Source organism: Pocillopora damicornis, chromosome 3 (assembly GCF_964200805.1).
Source record: "Pocillopora damicornis chromosome 3, jaPocDami1.2, whole genome shotgun sequence".
Classification (NCBI taxonomy): Eukaryota; Metazoa; Cnidaria; class Anthozoa; order Scleractinia; family Pocilloporidae; genus Pocillopora; species Pocillopora damicornis.
This window is the reverse complement of record NC_142672.1, coordinates 19,696,201-19,713,343: the sequence shown is the minus strand read 5'-3', so window position 1 is coordinate 19,713,343 and position 17,143 is coordinate 19,696,201. Positions and strand designations below refer to the sequence as shown.

Below are 17,143 nucleotides of genomic sequence, written 5' to 3'. Positions count from 1 at the left end.
TTCCAGGGGCACGCACGTGATCAATATTATCAAAGGCCTGGGTTCTACTTCCGGTAATTTTGGCGGGAAGTGCCTGTCGAACTGTGAAATGAAAGGATAATTTTATAGCTTTGCCAAAATAAATCAAAACTTTTCAAATAAAACAAACATAAACTTGAAAATTACTTCTAATCAAGTATATTTCCTGCTAATCGGTGTACACGTAGAGTATTAAAGTCTGCAGTATTCAGCGCAAAAGCTCTAAGTTTCTCACTTAAAATGAACTTTGTAAGATAGCTGTATTAATATCCTTAGATAGCCTGACTTAGGCTGATTACCAGTCTTTCCAAGGAGGATGGGGGAAATGCCTTCCTCCCGCGCTCGCTCAGCCCATTCCTCCTTCCGTTGGAAGGCCTGATGGACCTGATACGTTCCTCGATACTCTTGATTAAGCTTTATAGAATGTAAATAATCAGATAAAAAATTATGGGAAAACAAAATAATCTGGAATAAAACAAGAGGCGTCTGAGCTGGCTAAGACGTTTTCATCAAGTGCCCAAGAAGAAAAAGAAAACACCCTTTGAAAATCGTGTCAAAGAAAATTTGTCTCCTTCCTCGGAGTCATCTCTGGGGCTCTTCACCTCCGCAATGCACAAAAGTAAGCCTGAATAGGGACAGAAAAGTTTCCAGTCTGAACTGTCTCAAAAATTATCTTGTCTCTGTATGATAAAGGTCACTGAAATTGGACAACTTGGATGATTCAATCAATTTGGACCCTTTACAACGGTTCGGCAGGCATCTCTGAAGTCCCCTCGTTGGTAACAGGCTATGTTCCATTCTTTGGTGGCAGAAGAAACCAGGAAAAGCCTCTACCCTTTTTAATACCGTTTGGCAAGGATCAACAGGGCGCTGGAGAAAAGAGTGAATAACAATCTCGCAAACGCACAAGGGCGATTCGTGAAGGCTCATGGGATTGGAGTCTTAACTAAGAGGTGGATTTAGTTTGTTGTCACGCGTCGCTTTTGAGTCCCGAACTTCATGTGATGAATCAGTGTATATATGTTTTTCTAGCTTTCCTTTATTGCTTAGCCAAAAATAACTAAGCTTAGAAACCTATCGAAATAGTGAAAATTGTTTTTTTTCTGTCTTTAACATCAAAGGCCATGCATGAGTCATACATTTACACATGCGATGATATTTAATCGTCTCAAATCAGCACAAAAAGGCGTGGACAGATTCAGTGACAACTATTTAGTATTCTTCCTAGCCTCGTATCCCAGTCCCATATCCTGTTCGTGTTTGATGCACGCAACTAGTTTCGTACCAAGACCGCCCACGGCCAAGCGATCGTAACATTTCAGTAGGATCTGGGTACGAGATTAACACGCTGTAAGTGGGATTGTGGGAGTACTCAACTTTACCTCCTGATAGTGCTAAAGCTCTCCTTCCTCTATTCCCGGTCAACGAAAGATGACGTTGCGAGATGAGAACAGAGTGTACAAATTATTTTAAACCATCACGACCATGCTAGCCACCAGAGTTTAAGTTGTAAACCATACAGTTTTTCTAAGGTCTGAACTAAATTTGGTCATGGTGCTGTCCAGTGCCGAACAAGCGTGTTAAACAAAATTTCTAATGCTTCAGCGAGCTTTAAATATTTCAGCTATGAAATTTGTAAGCTGGTTAAATCACTGCCATTTACAAGCAAACGTCGTTGTCTTCCAACCTTGTTTCCATGGTGTCTGTCACAAATCATCCCGGAAACGAGGTCGAGGATCATCTTTACGTCGCTTTGATTGTCTTTGTGGTTCCATAGTGCCTAGATGGTGAAACAGTACTGTTATTGCTGTTAGCAGGAAGTTCGGGCATCGATATGTTTGTTTGCGCGGTTGGTATCGCAGCAAACGCAGTTTTCTGTATGTCTGGCGTAGAACTGAGATTTGAATCTTTCTTGTTTATCTTGTTATTTAAATTTTCTTCATCCTTGTAGTCTGAATCGGCGTAATTTCCCAGCCTGAAAAAGGAAAAAAGTCAGAAAAAAAAGAAAGAACACTGTCACTGCAAGGTCTTGTACGTACACTAAAGTCTATTTTTGAGTTATCATAACAGAGCCTATAGTTAGACGAGACATGTAAAAAAATAGCAACAAGTAGTAGAGACAGACATCTAATCGTTAAGACGGTCCTAATTAATTATTTCAAATGCCAAACATTTCGGTAAAAACGATTAATCGTAATTATATGCCGTCATATAAAGGGAACCAAAAATGAAATTAACCAATAATTGGCTGTAAAAGATGAAACAAGATTGGTTGAAAATGGTTCAGAGGCAAACGTTTCCTCAAAAATCATCACAAAAATAATGGAATAGTTTTCTTTCTATTAGCACTTTGCGTTTATGGCCGACCCTTTTCGGGAAGCCTTTTCGACAAATACCAGGCGATACCACTGGAGCTTTACGTTAAGTTTTAATCACTGCTCCAGTTGTAGTCGGACTTTTACCGATCTACGCAGTGATATCCGCCGATCCACTTCTCAGCACTTTGCCCAATACTGTTTGAGTGGACCTTTCATTACCCTTACAGTACCTTTAACAAAGTTTTCTTTTTATACCGAATATCTTTAATTCCGTCATATTTGACTACATCGGTTTACAGCTATAACCCGGCCGTGTTAATGACGAATATTAAAGCGCAGAAGGAACATTTTTGTAGGTCTTTTTTCTACCATTTATGTACGTTTTTTTTCTTCTAGGAAGGAAAGCTACTGGTGCGATGCGATGTATCTTCAAAATTGTTTTTTTCCCGCGACCAACCGAATATTTCGACGACACAGTCTCTATGGACTATCTTCTTCCCGTCGCAAGTGTAAAATTTTTTAAGAGACCGATAATGGGAAGTGACGAAATGAAATTGACGACCCAGTCGGAAATTGACATTCTTGTTTTCAGCAGCGTCATCTGATTATAACTTTGGAAACTTCTCAGTCTACATTTTTTTAAATTCAGTATACTTGCGTTAGTTACTCATCTCAAATAACTTTTTCTAGCAAAAAATGTTTGAATTAAGCATGTGAAGAAGAGTGGTCTTGTAACTTACCCTCGATCTAAGAGGTGATTGATAGCGGTGGTCACAACAATCAAAACGAGCAAAGCTGCAGAAAGAAATGACATTTTCCACAATAACTATGCTGTAAGTTGGGGATGTGATGGCGTAAAAGCCTTTTAATCGAAGGGGTTACAATGGCATGTATGAGAGGTTAACGATAATTATGTGACACCTGTCCGCCTTAAGCGGCTTGAAGCTAATTGCGGAACAAAAGGGGACTGCTGTGAGTCTTGAAGAAACAGAAAAAGTCGCCATTTGGTTCAGTCTCCAGCCGAGAACTAGCCGCAGCACGTTTTTGGACAAGTCTGCGGGCGCAACGAAACAACGAGGGCCGGAGACCCGTCAAAGACTGCGACTGAGCCTATATTGATACGGCGGTTTTTCACAGAAAAATGAAACTAGGGATAAGCAAAACTTAGTAAAAAAAAATCGAAAGCCTCGCAAGAAGCCAATAATATATATGGAAAACTTAAAAAAAAGAATACGAAAATTCGCAACCTGTTAGCTCCCGCTCTATACGATGTCGCGCAACTCCAGGTTTTGGAAGTGGCAAGTCGTCTTGTGAGATCCAATAGAACGGCCTTAAAGAACAAAATATTTTTTTGTATGATATATTGATGTATCTAGGTAGTTCGAAGCCTCCTCTGGTGTGACTTTATGACCAGGTTATATTACCTCTGTCTTTCTTGACTTTTTCGTTGTAGGAGTTGAGACGGAATGCCCCCCTCACCACCTCTCTCTCTTTCTGATGAAAAGTAGTAAACGTTGTGAAATGAAGTTAATGTGTCATATATTATTTAGAGGGCCCTCAGAGATGAAAAACGACAGAAATTCTAATCATCAGCAGGTGTTGCAGTATATTTCTTAAGTTGAGAACGAACTAAGTCACGAACTGCTGTAACCATATACCAGGCCTGGTTACATGCGTCTTTTAGACTCCCGTATCGGCATAAAACGTGGCGTCTAGCATAGTTTACCGAATGAATTTGTGACAATTTGGTATTTTTGGTAGCCTTAAGATACTCGGGTCGATTATCAAGCTTTTCACTTACTTGGTAGTTGGGCTCATTAACTACAACAAGACGAGTCTACTCAGCGAGAGCAACCATGAAACAAGCAATGTCGTAACGGTTGGAAAAAATTCGTGTGTGGCTCGAAGGTGGATATACAGCCTCGCTCCTTCAGCAAAATTTCATTGATCGCCTAAGACTGTCACATTAACACACCCAGACTTGTAGTTCATCCACAGATATCGAAAGGAGGTGATATTTACTAGTTATCCCAAGGAAATTTAATTTAACGAATGACTACCTCGGAGCCAATACGGTTGAAAATCGACATGAACGAAAAATCTAAAGGAGATGCGGGTTTCCAGTGGCCGGAGGAACAGCGAAAGTACTGGATTGTGGCCATGTTTTGTGGTACACTATTACTGTACGCTGCCAGATCAGCTGTACCTTTGTGTATGGCAGCCATGAGCTCTGAATTAAACTGGGACAAAGAGATCGATGTAAGTCCTGCCGTGTCCATGAGTAGAACTGTGTGTATTTAAGTGGCTGTATTAGGTTATTTAATTTAAACAAATTATTAGTTTCTCGTTTAATTTGTTTACCTAAAAACAGTAGGGAGAAATCTCAACAGTCGATGGCCCGAAACGGCTTGAATCTTACAGAAAAGAAGATGGAAAAAGTCGCATCCGACTGAAAGTCAACCTCAACTTTTGTTTTGTTATTGATGTCTTGTATATTCCTTACATCTATTTAAACGCAAGTTTTTGTTTGCCCAGCCATACTCGAACTATTCTCTGTGTAAATTTTCTGTGTAACACATTAATTATTGTCTTTGATTTACCCTTGGCAAGAGCAAATTTTTGACAACCTTAAGTGCCTGGTTACCTTAGGGCTTATTTTGTTTGAGTTTGATGTAAATCTTTCAACAAGTAGCCTGAAGTAGGTGTGGCCCCCTGTTCACAAAAAATGCTTCAAGCAGAAAGCCAGCAAATAGTGTACCATCAAGTCTATGTAGTTTTTTGTGATTCAAAAACAAAAGACCACAAAGATTAGAAAACATGTTAACATTATACTCTTGAAAGTGAAATGTGATCATCGCAGTAAATTTTCCAATTTAAGCAATTGGAAAGAAGAAGCCTGAAAAAAATCAGGGCTTCAACGGGATTCGAACCCGTGACCTCCGCGATACCGGTGCGATGCTCTACCAACTGAGCTATGAAGCCACACATTGGGAGCGAGGTCAATTTATTGAATTCATATCTTCCTGTGCAGTGAAATGATGTGAAGTTTATATGAAATAATTCATATTTGTACTGCGGTTGTAGATGAAAGTGAAATGTGATCATCGCAGTAAATTTTCCAAGGTCACGGGTTCGAATCCCGTTGAAGCCCTGATTTTTTTCAGGCTTCTTCTTTCCAATTGCTTAAATTGGAAAATTTACTGCGATGATCACATTTCACTTTCATCTACAACCGCAGTACAAATATGAATTATTTCATATAAACTTCACATTATACTCTTGCCTAACAATTCTCATAAGATTTTTTGTTTATCTAGAGAGCAAGGTGGGTTTGTGATCAACGTATCAGCCCATTAGTAGGGTTTAGCTTTATCAGTGTGATGAACCAGGAGTAAAATTTGAAAATTGCAAAAGTTGTGTCAATTCTTCCCTTGTGAAAAAATTGGAAACATTTGAATTTGTACTAGTGTGACTGGGTTCTTAGGAAGTCAGCAATATTTTTCTCCATAAATCTCTGCTCCTTACAGTTTTGAAGTTTGTGGTATGACTATGGGGTATTTCAAGTTTGAAGAGCTTTGATAAGATTTAGCATGACCAAAATAATCACTGCTATTTACAAACAACCAAAATGTTTGCTAAGTAATCAAATTTTTGTCAGTGAGTATGGGCCCTTAGTTCTGTACTGATGTCATGTAGAAATGAGGAGCTGTGCATACAGGAAGGTTTAGACAGAAACTTCAACTTTCTGTGCAACCAATCTTTTTCTTTATGCCTGAAACATTCAGTTATTTTATTTCTTTTCCAGGGAGCAGTTATGTCTGCCTTCTTTTGGGGATACATGCCTGCACAGATCATTGGCGGATATTTAAGTGACAAATATGGTGGAGAAGTAATATTAGGAATTGCTGCAATTGTCTGGTCTTTATTAACATTGGCTGTTCCTTTTATAACAGTGTCACCAATACTTTTCTTCTCTCCTACCGTGATTATATTTGCTGCTAGAATGTGCACTGGTTTATCCCAAGGTTTGTGATGAAATTGTATTGAATCTTGAATCTTGATAATAATATAATAAGTAGAGAGAAGTATATGGGTGGGTGGTATATAGATAGGGAATTTTTCTTCAAGCATTCAACACAATATCTCATGAATGAGCATAGCAAACACAAAATAGAAATTCCACATCTACAAGTGGCCATGTATTATTTGTTTATTATGTAAACACCCTACTGTAGGTCCTTACTGACAAGAAAAGTTGACTTAATTAATTAGTGAAGAATCCATGGGGAAACAGAATTTTTTTCTTTGTCCTATGCTCATGACAAGACAAAAAAACATCTTTCTCTATCTCTTTACCAAGCTCGAAACTTACCATCTCTCCTATTTCTATCGACAAACATTATGCTATCAACATTGCTGATCCTAGCAGTATGCAGGATGCATGTCATATGAACTTCATAAAAGACCATGCTCTCTGTGGCTCGGTGGTAGAGCATCAGAGCACGGAATCTGAAGATATTTCCAAGATTTTGTTGATGGTTTGCCATAAAATTTCTTTTGAATTTGTGAATCAACAAATATAAAACCTTTGACACAGCAACAGGGATCAGTTTTGTCAAATATCCTTTTGTCTGTAGGAAACTAACAAGAGTCCAACATAACACTCTCCTGTAAGCAGACATACACCCTATTTTTCTGTGGTATATGAATATAGGAATAATTCTTATAGGTGGACAGTTCCACTAACAGGTACTTTTTCCAATCCCCAAGGGTTTCCACCTACAAGAGAGTTGACTGTGTTTACATGAAAATGACACAGATTGATAGTTGCTGATTCTTACCGTTCTTAAATATCTTTCTTTCAATTTTAGGTTTACATTATCCCTCACTTACAAACATAATTGCTAAGAGAATTCCAATAAAGGATAGAACATTTTTAACAAGTACAATATTTGCTGGTGGACCTGTAGGGTAAGTTAAGAAATATGCTATACATACTTAACAAAGAAAATTAATTTTAAGGTAAGAATGTCGACAAATTCATTTGACTTATATATCTCCTTCTCTTGAGGTACAGAAATAAGGTTATTTGACAAGGAAATACCAAAGGAAATACAGATCAAATTAGGCTGAAGTTGTTTTAATTTTAAATCATTTTAAACTGTAGTTAATCTTGAAAATATTATCAGCCCCTAATATATAACATCAGTATACATATTCTCCATACTGTTCTCTAAACATTTTCTATGGTGCTGACAAGGAGAATTTGTTTAAAAATCAAGACTTCCTCTTGTTGGTGGTCATTACCTTTGTTCTCATGACCAGAATGTTTGATTCGGGTGTGATATTGTGAGGAGAAATTTAATGCTGGTCACTTGAAAGGGTTGAAGGAGAAGCATAATCATAATTTTATTTCCTCCAGTAAAATATGATATGAAAGCATGACTTTGATCAGGTTTCAAGATGCTAAACAGTATTTAAGATGTTTGGAAATCACCTTCAATACTGCCACTTTTAAGACTGTTTATCAACCTGCTTACCTGAGTTATTACAAAAATCTTACCACTTAACAATTGGTTCATATGTTAGTGTATGTTCATCGAGATATGAAGCACGCAGGAAGTTTTGGAGAGAACAAAAATGCATAAGAGTTGCTTGAGGCTACTTCTTGAGTGCTCTCCAAACTTCCCAAGTGCTTCATATCTTGATGAACGCACCGCTGACGTATAAACCAATTGTTTTATAACATTTATATTTATATTTTCCAACTTGGACTCACTCAGAGTTACGAAATGGGATGACACCAGCCATGCTTGTTCTTTGTTTTCTTTTTCTTTTCATTTTTTTTTGGGGGGGGGGGGTTAAAAACTCCATTCCCAGAGAAAAAGTAGGCAGTTCTTCCTCATCAACTGGCTCACAACTTTCCATGTTTGTAGTAAAATCCCAAAGTAAAAAATTGCGTAGAAAATTTTTTTTCTTGAGGGATTTGTTTGCTGATGTCATGAGCGTGCACAATAGGAATATGAAGCATGCTCATGCAATTGAATTTAATTTGACAAATTTACTAGCTATGTTATAATTATTTTTGACTCCTCTTGGCAATCTGTTCCAACAACTACCGGTACTGGTAGCCTTGCAAAACCTAGGACAGGGTACTTTCTATGTTATAACAAAGGGCATGGTAGATCTAAGAATTCCCTCTGCCTTAGTTCAAATGACAAATGAGCATTTTTGTTGCAAATGGAAGAGAATTACTACTGAGTGAGGTGATAGATGTACAACTGGTGTTTTCCTTCTCTTTAAGTTTAAACCTGAAACTATATTGTGAAATGGAAAGGGATAATGATGTTTCATGTTCTTTTTTTCCATAGCACATTGTTCATGGGCAGTGTTGGCTCATTATTCCTCTCTTACATGGGTTGGCATAGCGTCTTTATTTTTCATGGTCTAATGGCATTGTTATGGGCCTGTCTTTGGAGATATTATTTAGTTTTACCAGAATTTGAACTTGGAAGCATCAAAATGGTTGAACCAAGCAGTTCTGAACGGGCACACCTACTCAATGTTCCCTGGGAGACATTTGGAAGAAATCCAGCTGTCTGGTTTGTATGCTGTCACTATCATCAGTGTCATCATTCTCATTATCATTGTCATCATCATGATTATATGATTGTGTGGTTTATTTGTCCATGTGTGTGTAGCTTGAGAAGGACTGTTATCAGTTGTGGTGCCAAATGTTTCAACAACCGTAGTGAAAGTCATCATCAGATTGTTGATCAGACAACATGATCCAATGTTACTCTTAGGCTCAATTTTCTTTATCTTTCATTATTATTGGAATGTTGGTGTTTTTGTTGTTGTTATTGTTGTGATTTTATTGTTAACCTTTTTTATTGTCAGTATTAACATTTCTTTCTAGTTTTAATTGTTTACATGTCTTTCTTTCTACTTATTCCTTTTTTTATGTACTAACATGAACTCATAAATTACTTGCAGACCTAACAAATATGAGGTTGCAAATTCTCTCTTACCTGTTACCCTTTTACCAATTTTTCTTTTCAGGGCTCTGGTTGTTTCACATTTCTGTCAAGGCTGTGCATTCTGGAATGTGTTTGCATGGCTTCCCATGTTTTTTGAGGAGCGTTTTCCTGGAAATGAGGTATCTTCACTTAATTTTACCTCTCCATCCCCCTTAAAAAAAAGCAGTTGAGAAAAAACTTGGTTATTTGTGAGTTTTTAACCTTGTGAGTCACACCATATCTTGTCTGTGACAACTGTCCTGTACTGCATGTACAGTGGGTACCTTAGATGAAAAATAATGAATTTGAAAGCGATCTTAGCATTAATGAACACTACTTAAGTGGTAGAGAAAATAAGACCTGAAAAAAATTCAGGTCTGTACAGGATTTGAACCCATGACCTCTGCGATACTGGTGCAGTGCTCTGCCAACTGAGGTAACAAGCCAACTGAGAGTTGGTCATACTGTTGGTTCATAATAAACCCACGAAGTGAAGATATAAGAAATAATGTATGTCAAACAATAAATTTTTTAAACTGCTGCCTCCCAAATATCAGTCAGTCGCCATAACGGACTTTAAATGAAACATGACAGTGACTGCAACAAGGATGTAAAAAAATAATAAATGTAATGGCCAGAACAATAGCTCAGCACATGCTTTTTAAACTTTTGTATATTTATCAGCTGTCCTCTACAAAACAACAACACAAAATCTCCAAAATTTTCATGGTCTGAGAACAGAAACCCTGATGGCAAATTATTCAAGTTCCTATTTAGAATTCAACATTAATCACATATGGTGTAATGATGTGCTAAATTTGAGGTGTGGCACTGCCAGAGGTGATAAAGAGATCCAGCTGTTTTGAAAAATTCTTACTAAAATTAAAAATTTAATTTGAATTGCTGTTTTCCTTGATGTTGCCCTCCTGACTGCTTAAGGTCCCTTCTGCCAACTGAGACAGATGGTGGAATTGGGTGCTGTAGGTCCCTTGAAGGAAATTGATGTACAAACAATAACTATAAACCTGTTGCTGATCCCTCCTGTAGAAATGGATATTTAATGTCCTTCCATGGTTGCTATACTTCCCAGTGGCTCTGTTTGTTGGACATGTAGCAGATAGCATGATTAGAAAAGGTTAGTTATTAAATCACTCATTGAACTGTTATGAAATCTTTTGGTTAATGCCATATAGTAGTTAGCAGAAGCATTTTATGTGTTGTTCTGTTTAATGAAAGTTTCCACACAGTTCTTAACTTTCCAAATGCCTCGTCCTCTCTGTTTATCTTAAGGTGACGTGTTTGAATCAGGGGCTATGGGAAAGGGCATTCATTTTTTTTGTTTTTGTTTTTGTTAGAAACAGAACAACAGCTGTTTATGAACTATTTATTGTGGTTTTGTGTGCGTAGCCATGTAATTTACCTGTGTTGTAAATTGTGGTATCCACAGCTGGATTACTAGCATCAAAGATAATTTTTAATTACAGTTTTGTTGAGAAGCTTAAAACATAAGTACTAATAAATTTTAATATATAATTTCAATGGTAAAGACAAAAATTGTGTTATCTGTAGAATACTTCCTGTTTAACCTTTCACTCCCATGATTGATCCTTGAACAAATTCAGAACTTTCCAGTTCATTCCTTTTATGGCCCGAAATTGTAATTGGATGCATAGATTGTTGATAAATGTTCCTTAACCAGCCTTCAAAATTTCATGTGAATTTGGCATCTACTTCCCTAACAAAGTTTCACCAGTCAACAACCAACTAAGGTAAAGTTTCAAAATCAATGTTAACCAACTGGAGAGCAGGGGTTTGCAATCTCAGATCTTTTCTTGGATGGGAGTTAGTTAAGATACACACCCTATGTGTGTGATAGGCTTTCCACTTAAAGTTTGCATTTGAAAGGCAGCATGGAGTTGATTACTTTAAGTGATTTGTTTCTTGTGCAAGATCTACTCCATCCTTCCTTTGTTTTATAAGGGAATAAAGGAGAATTTGGTTGGAGAGTGGTGCCTTTTATCTCATGTCAATTAGAATTTTTTCCCCTGGACCCTCTTCACCTACTCTTTAATTAGCAGATGATGGCTGAAATATTCCATTGTGTGAAAGATGATCAGTAAGCATACAGGGTAGCAAGGTTTTAGCAGTCTTTTTCAAAGAACATGGCAGAAGCATTGAAATTAATTCGATCCTCTATCTTCTTACTATTCCTGCTTTGTCAATTCTGCAGGATCATCAGTTACTTTTGTCAGGAAATTCTTTCAGGTAATTTTCTGTTTTTAATGTTTTCTGTTTTTTAATGTTCTTAATAAAAGCTATTCACTGAAAAGTACAAGAGTGAAGAAAACTATATGTTATTTATTTTCATTATTGCAATCTTGGTTCTGTAATATGATATACTGGTCATTTGCACAGATTCCATCTGTGCTTCTATTACACTAACTTCTATAATTTTTGTCATCATTGTTATCGTTATGTTAAAAGAAATTCAAATCAAATGGTCAAAAGTTGTTCAAAAGCTGTCCACAGACTGAGTGCCTAACTGGCCTTATGTGCGTGGCAAGTAACGTCTCCTACCACACCAGATAGAGCATTGGATCATTATTATTAAAGTGATTCTTCATATAATTATTATTGTGAGGTTTGTTATTTCTCCTGTTACTTATCTATTTATTGTTGCTAAAGTGCAATTTTAATGCTTTTTTTTTACAGACTCTTTCAATGTGTGGTGGGGCACTTTTCATGATTCTTATTACCAAGTCATCCAACTTTAGTCAGGCTATTTTTTGCATGATGATGGCCATGAGTATGAATGCATTAGGTAATGCAGGCACTCCTGTCGCACCCCAAGATATGTCTCCAAAGTTTGCTGGGACACTCTTTGGTAAGTAGCTTTGTTTGCTGGGTTTTATTGGGTGTCAGAGATGGGAGAATTTTTTTAGTTAAATTTAAGTTGCTTATTTTTTATTCAGAAGTGGAAGGATCCTGCCTTGTACTCTCTGCTTTATGGGTTACACCAATAACAATCACGAGCATGTATCTATGTATCCCATTTTCAAGAGGAATAGGTTATTGATCAATTTCAGTTTTAACCCTTTAACTCCCAAGATCTGATTGTTAATTTTCCTTCTAGCTGCTACACATTTACCTGTAACTTAGTTATGAGAATTTGGTGTTAGATTAAGACAACAACCTGTACCTGATAAGTTTGAGAATTCTCATCATCTCTGTGCTGGATATGGAATGGATATTATAGGGAGAAGTTACATGTTAATCACTCCTGGGGGTTAAAAGGTTAAAGGGTTCAAAACTCTTGAAACCAAACACTAAAGGCAAGACAGTACTGGAAATAACAGCCGGTCACTGAAAATTGTTGGAAGGAATTTTGGCAAATGTAGGGCTATTTTTATGTAATAATGTAATGCCAATGATAATTGGTGAAAGAAAATGTTCATTTGAACAACTTTGTTTCTTTGACCAAAGTCTAATTTGTATTCTCAAAGTATGCTTGATAAACAAATTGAATTTAGATTTTTAAAATTCCAATTGAATGAAGTGATGCTAAATTTAGTGAAGTTAAACTTATAAATTGTGTGAGGGAAAGGAAAAGGGAAATGACACAAGTCCTCTTAGGGGAGAAATATGACTGGTTTCCTGCAGTGGGGTCAGAGGAATTGTTGTTAGTTCCAAAGCTCTACACCCAAGAGAAATGTGATCATGAATTCTTTAAATCTTTTTGTTCACTTTTTTGCTTTTTCTTTTTTATCTCTAGGAATAATGAACTCAGCAGGTGCATTTTCAGGTGGGTTGCATGGACAGAAATTTGCTAAATTACCTCTGTTGATTTGACCCCAAACAAAAAACACCAATGACACAGGAATGCTATGGGACTGAATCCTGCTAGAACCTGACCAGGCACTATCTTCAGATCCAAAGGGTGTATGTGTTTGCTGTGAACTTCCTCTTTCCAAGACCTTTCTTTTTCATGATCTTTGCCTCAGTTGTTTTTCACACTAGATCATCGTCATCCTGTTGCATTATATTACACATTCAAACCCTTAACTTTCTGATTTTAATATTTTCATTGCTATAATCCAGCCTTACATGTAAGGCTGAAATCGCTTGTGACTTGGTCTTTACCTAAATGTCTCAAGCTTTTTGGGTGGAGTATTGTGTTCCATTCGGACCTTAAACAAAACAAGCACAAGACATTATAATTGGGTAATTCGATGTGCTTCTGTCTCTGCCTTCAATTATCCTATTCTTCTCTGTTAAGTTTTGTTTTTTTTTACAGGAATTGTTGGCCCCCTTCTCACAGGTTACCTTTTAGAAGTTGGTCACAGATGGGACTATATATTTAAATTAAACGCTTTAGTACTCATCTTGGGTGCTTCGGTGTTTCTGATAAGAGGAACTGCAAAGAAAATAGTGTAGAACAACTGAAATTGTTCAAAGAATATTCTCCATATAAGCCAAGCCTAAAGAGGTACTTTCAGTGACCTTGAAGCAAAGCCATTTACAGGATGAGCGGAAGAAAACAGAGCAGCAATTGAGCAGAATTTTTTAAGTAAGGAATGGACAATGTCTAGCGTGCGCTCATCCAATTCGGAATGTACGCGGATAGTTGGAAGAGCATGAAGGTAGCGGCGTCTTGAGCATATCTTATGCTACCTTTGTGTTCTCCCAACTATCCGCGTACATCCCGAATTGGATGAGCTAGATATTGCGCTCTGATTGCCTAGACATTGTCCATTGCTTTTATAACATAGCGAAACATTTTTCACGCTGAAAAAGTTGCTCCATCTGAACTGATAAGATTGCAATGACGTCAGCCTGAACCATCTCTATGAGCCATCCATTTCTTTTTCATAAAATATTAGCCAATCAAAGCGCGTGTACGAATGTAGCTATGTTATAACTGCAAATGTGCCATCTTTCCTTCCACAATTATTCCCGCTCTGAGGACTGTTTAGGGTGCTGTGTGTTCGGGAGATTAGAACCAAATTAGATGCTTATAAAATTGGGCCCATTTCCTAAGAAGGCTGCAGCGCACAAGAAAAATTAAACTCGCTTTAGTCGAACTGACGTAGAAATATGACCAAAGAGGATGTTGCTCAATTGGTTTCTTTTCATGTGTGAGTGAGTTCATCTCATTCATCCCCAACCACTGTCATATGTTTTCTTTTTTCCCACGAAATGTAATTCGGAAAAAGGGGGTAAGTTTCTAAAGAAACTGTGGTGCTGCGTCGGTGAGAGAGTATAATGAGGTAATTTAGGGTCATCGACTGAGTTGATAGCGTAAATTGGCCACCGTAAATCATTTCAAAGCTGATGTTTCGAGCGTTCGCCCTTTGTCGCTCGAAACTCTTTAGGGGGCCAATTTACGTGATCAACTCGCTAGATAGTACCACATTACCTTTTAATTCGGAAAGCTAGGGGGTTTTTTTCGGTGGGCGTATTTAATTTTTCATTTTTAGTCCTGTTAGACTACGAGCGGTTCTTTCGGCGAAGTCTGCGCGTAGATGTAAGAAAAAAATGGTAGCGCGCCGCACGGAGTGAGGCGCACTTTTTTTGTGTGTGCCTTACTTCCAGAGTTCCTTGCAGCGCACTTCAATTTGTTTTTCTTTTTCACAGACTTTATTTGACTTGCGCGACGGACTTCGCCGAAAAGCTGGGACTAAAATCTTGTAGTAGATTTAATATTATATCCTTTAATAACAGCTACCTAATTTAACTCTGGCCAAATGTACATGATACGTATACATCTTAGAATCATTATTTGCATTGATACTTTTTGACGCTAAAAAGTTGTTAGTTTAAGTGTTGTAGATATTGCAATTCAAAGTCCGGACCCGTAGCACTCATTAACAAAAAATTAATCAACACATCTGGCTTATGTGTCTATGTCTGGTGTCTATTATTGTCATATGTAAACATAGACTCCAGTTGCGATACACAAGCGCCTTTTTACGTTTTTCAGGCGGGCGAAGTGATCGCGAGGAGTACACGAATGACGAGAGACGTGCAAACTTTCCACGCGCGCACCTTGCCCTCTTCTTTACCTTGCGCTTTTCAGTTTCGTAAAAAGGCAAACTACATTACGCTTGTTTTGAGAGTCGGTCTCTCCAGTTCGTTCTTTATTCCCCGCGAGAGGTGCGTCAACTCATTTTCTGACTAGCAGTTGGTTATCGAGCGCAAAACAAACAAAACCCAAAACTTGCTGTTCTGGAGCGATAACTGTTGGTTTATATCACTGTAAACTGAGAGTAATGACCACGATGGCTTTCCTCCAACTTGCCCTCAGGCCATCCTGAAAAGCACATCCAGCAATCCTCGCGGTTATATCATTATCTCCAGATTTTAATTGTGCTCCAGTGCAGTGCTAGGTTACATTCTGGAGAGTGAGATGTATACGTGCGGCAGAGGAAGGGACGAAGCTCCTATTTTCGGAATCTGCCACATATGTTTCATTTAGGACGTTATGCTAAAACAAAGCCCCTCCAGTTTACTGGTCATTCACTGTTGACAAGGTGCACAAGCTGCTGTAGCTTTCTCCTGCTCTAGTCTCTGACCTTGTTTAAAAATGTCTCTGCTTAAGTTTCCTTATTCCAAGACTTACGAAAATTGTTTCTTTGCGCAGGCTTATAACACCTCTGTCCGCAGTTTTTGAATACAATCAGGTATTTTTCTTGAAAACTAAACAATTGAATATCAGTTAAAACGTGTTATGACTTCAGTATTTGAAGGCAAAGTACAAGACTAAATGAAAACCGTTATACCGGGCACAGCCCAAACACTTCTCTCCAATGAAAACTAATTCTGTTACTGTTATGTAAAGGAACTTTTGAGTGGTAAAAATCCTGGATAACTGAGTTATTTTCATTGCTTGTAGACGAAGAGTAGTACTCCCTTTTCGGTTAAATACGTCGTGCGAGTGCAAAAAATGAGTGGAAAAAGACAATTATGTACGGGCAGAACTCTGGGAGTTAGGCCTACTTTTCGTGCGCCTCCTACCCAGAGCTCCACGTGGCGCGCTAACATCAATGTCTCTTTTAACTGATTTTATTTTCCATGCGCAACAGACTTCGTCGATAAGGAGGGACTGCTCCAAGCCTGACTCACTTGAAATCCACTCTTCTAAACGTTAACTCTCAACAAAAACTCTTTGGAAAGTGGCTTACTTCACCAAATTGTTCATGTGGTAGATTTTTGTCGCTCTTTTCGTTCAGTTCTTGTTTATCTATCTCCATCTTCTCTTTGCTTATTTTCTTATTTAAGCTTCTTAACTTGACTGAGCCAGGATCCTTATTGGAGTCTGTAGATTTAGTCCTCCAGGTCGCGGGCACGTGTGACATTTCGTCAATCGCGTTCAAAATTGAGCAAATGACAGTCGAAGTCACTGATAATCCCAAGATCGTAAATGTCATCATTACAAAAGAAGCAAACAAACGCTTGCCGTTTTCACCCAGACTAAGTTTGTCCAGTTTCGACGACTCCTCCACCCGAGGAAAAAGATCACCAAACCCAATTGTGCTGTAGGCGATGAAATTGAAATAAACCCCATCAAAAAATGTCCAACCGTCAAAGATCATGTCAGAAGCTCCACCCACAAGAAGGACTGCTACCATCATTAGGAACGAAACCACCGCAGCTTTGATCCCCACATGGGAGGGGTGCCTCCGTTTGCGGTATTTTTTCTCGACATGTTTTATAGTGTTGTAGATGTATTGATTAATTCGTTCACCGACTGTCTTAAGCACGACCAGATTTAGAGGAATCCCAAGCAGG

At 37.9% G+C, this 17,143-nt stretch overlaps 2 protein-coding genes across 3 annotated transcripts in view; one reads left to right on the top strand and one right to left on the bottom strand.

Annotated features, from left to right (window-relative positions):
- Positions 1–3,974: 3,974 nt before the first annotated feature.
- LOC113665331 (voltage-gated purine nucleotide uniporter SLC17A9) lies at positions 3,975–15,242 on the top strand. Its single transcript, XM_027181010.2, has 10 exons — positions 3,975–4,595; positions 6,142–6,361; positions 7,208–7,307; positions 8,708–8,938; positions 9,399–9,495; positions 10,403–10,490; positions 11,586–11,620; positions 12,068–12,239; positions 13,128–13,157; positions 13,650–15,242. The coding sequence occupies exons 1-10, from the start codon at positions 4,389–4,391 to the stop codon at positions 13,787–13,789; spliced, it is 1,320 nt and encodes a 439-aa protein (XP_027036811.2). The 5' UTR covers positions 3,975–4,388; the 3' UTR covers positions 13,790–15,242.
- LOC113665330 (potassium channel subfamily K member 15) overlaps positions 13,769–17,143 on the bottom strand; it is an 8,283-nt gene continuing 4,908 nt past the window's right edge. The window contains exon 2 of one of the 2 annotated variants that reach the window (XM_089202097.1): positions 13,769–17,143. This exon is cut by the window's right edge and continues 58 nt beyond it. In XM_089202097.1, the coding sequence (XP_089058223.1) occupies positions 16,507–17,143 (637 nt within the window). In that variant the 3' untranslated portion in view covers positions 13,769–16,506. The other variant, XM_027181009.2, reaches the window with a different exon arrangement.

What these genes read in the sequence shown, in the direction of transcription:
- LOC113665331 (XM_027181010.2), top strand. Translation starts at nt 4,389, where the DNA reads ATGACTACCTCGGAGCCAATACGGTTGAAAATCGACATGAACGAAAAA. An exon ending in ACTGGGACAAAGAGATCGAT is followed by an intron (nt 4,596 to 6,141) that starts GTAAGTCCTGCC and finishes TTTCTTTTCCAG; the next exon opens with GGAGCAGTTATGTCTGCCTT. An exon ending in AGCGTTTTCCTGGAAATGAG is followed by an intron (nt 9,496 to 10,402) that starts GTATCTTCACTT and finishes TCCCTCCTGTAG; the next exon opens with AAATGGATATTTAATGTCCT.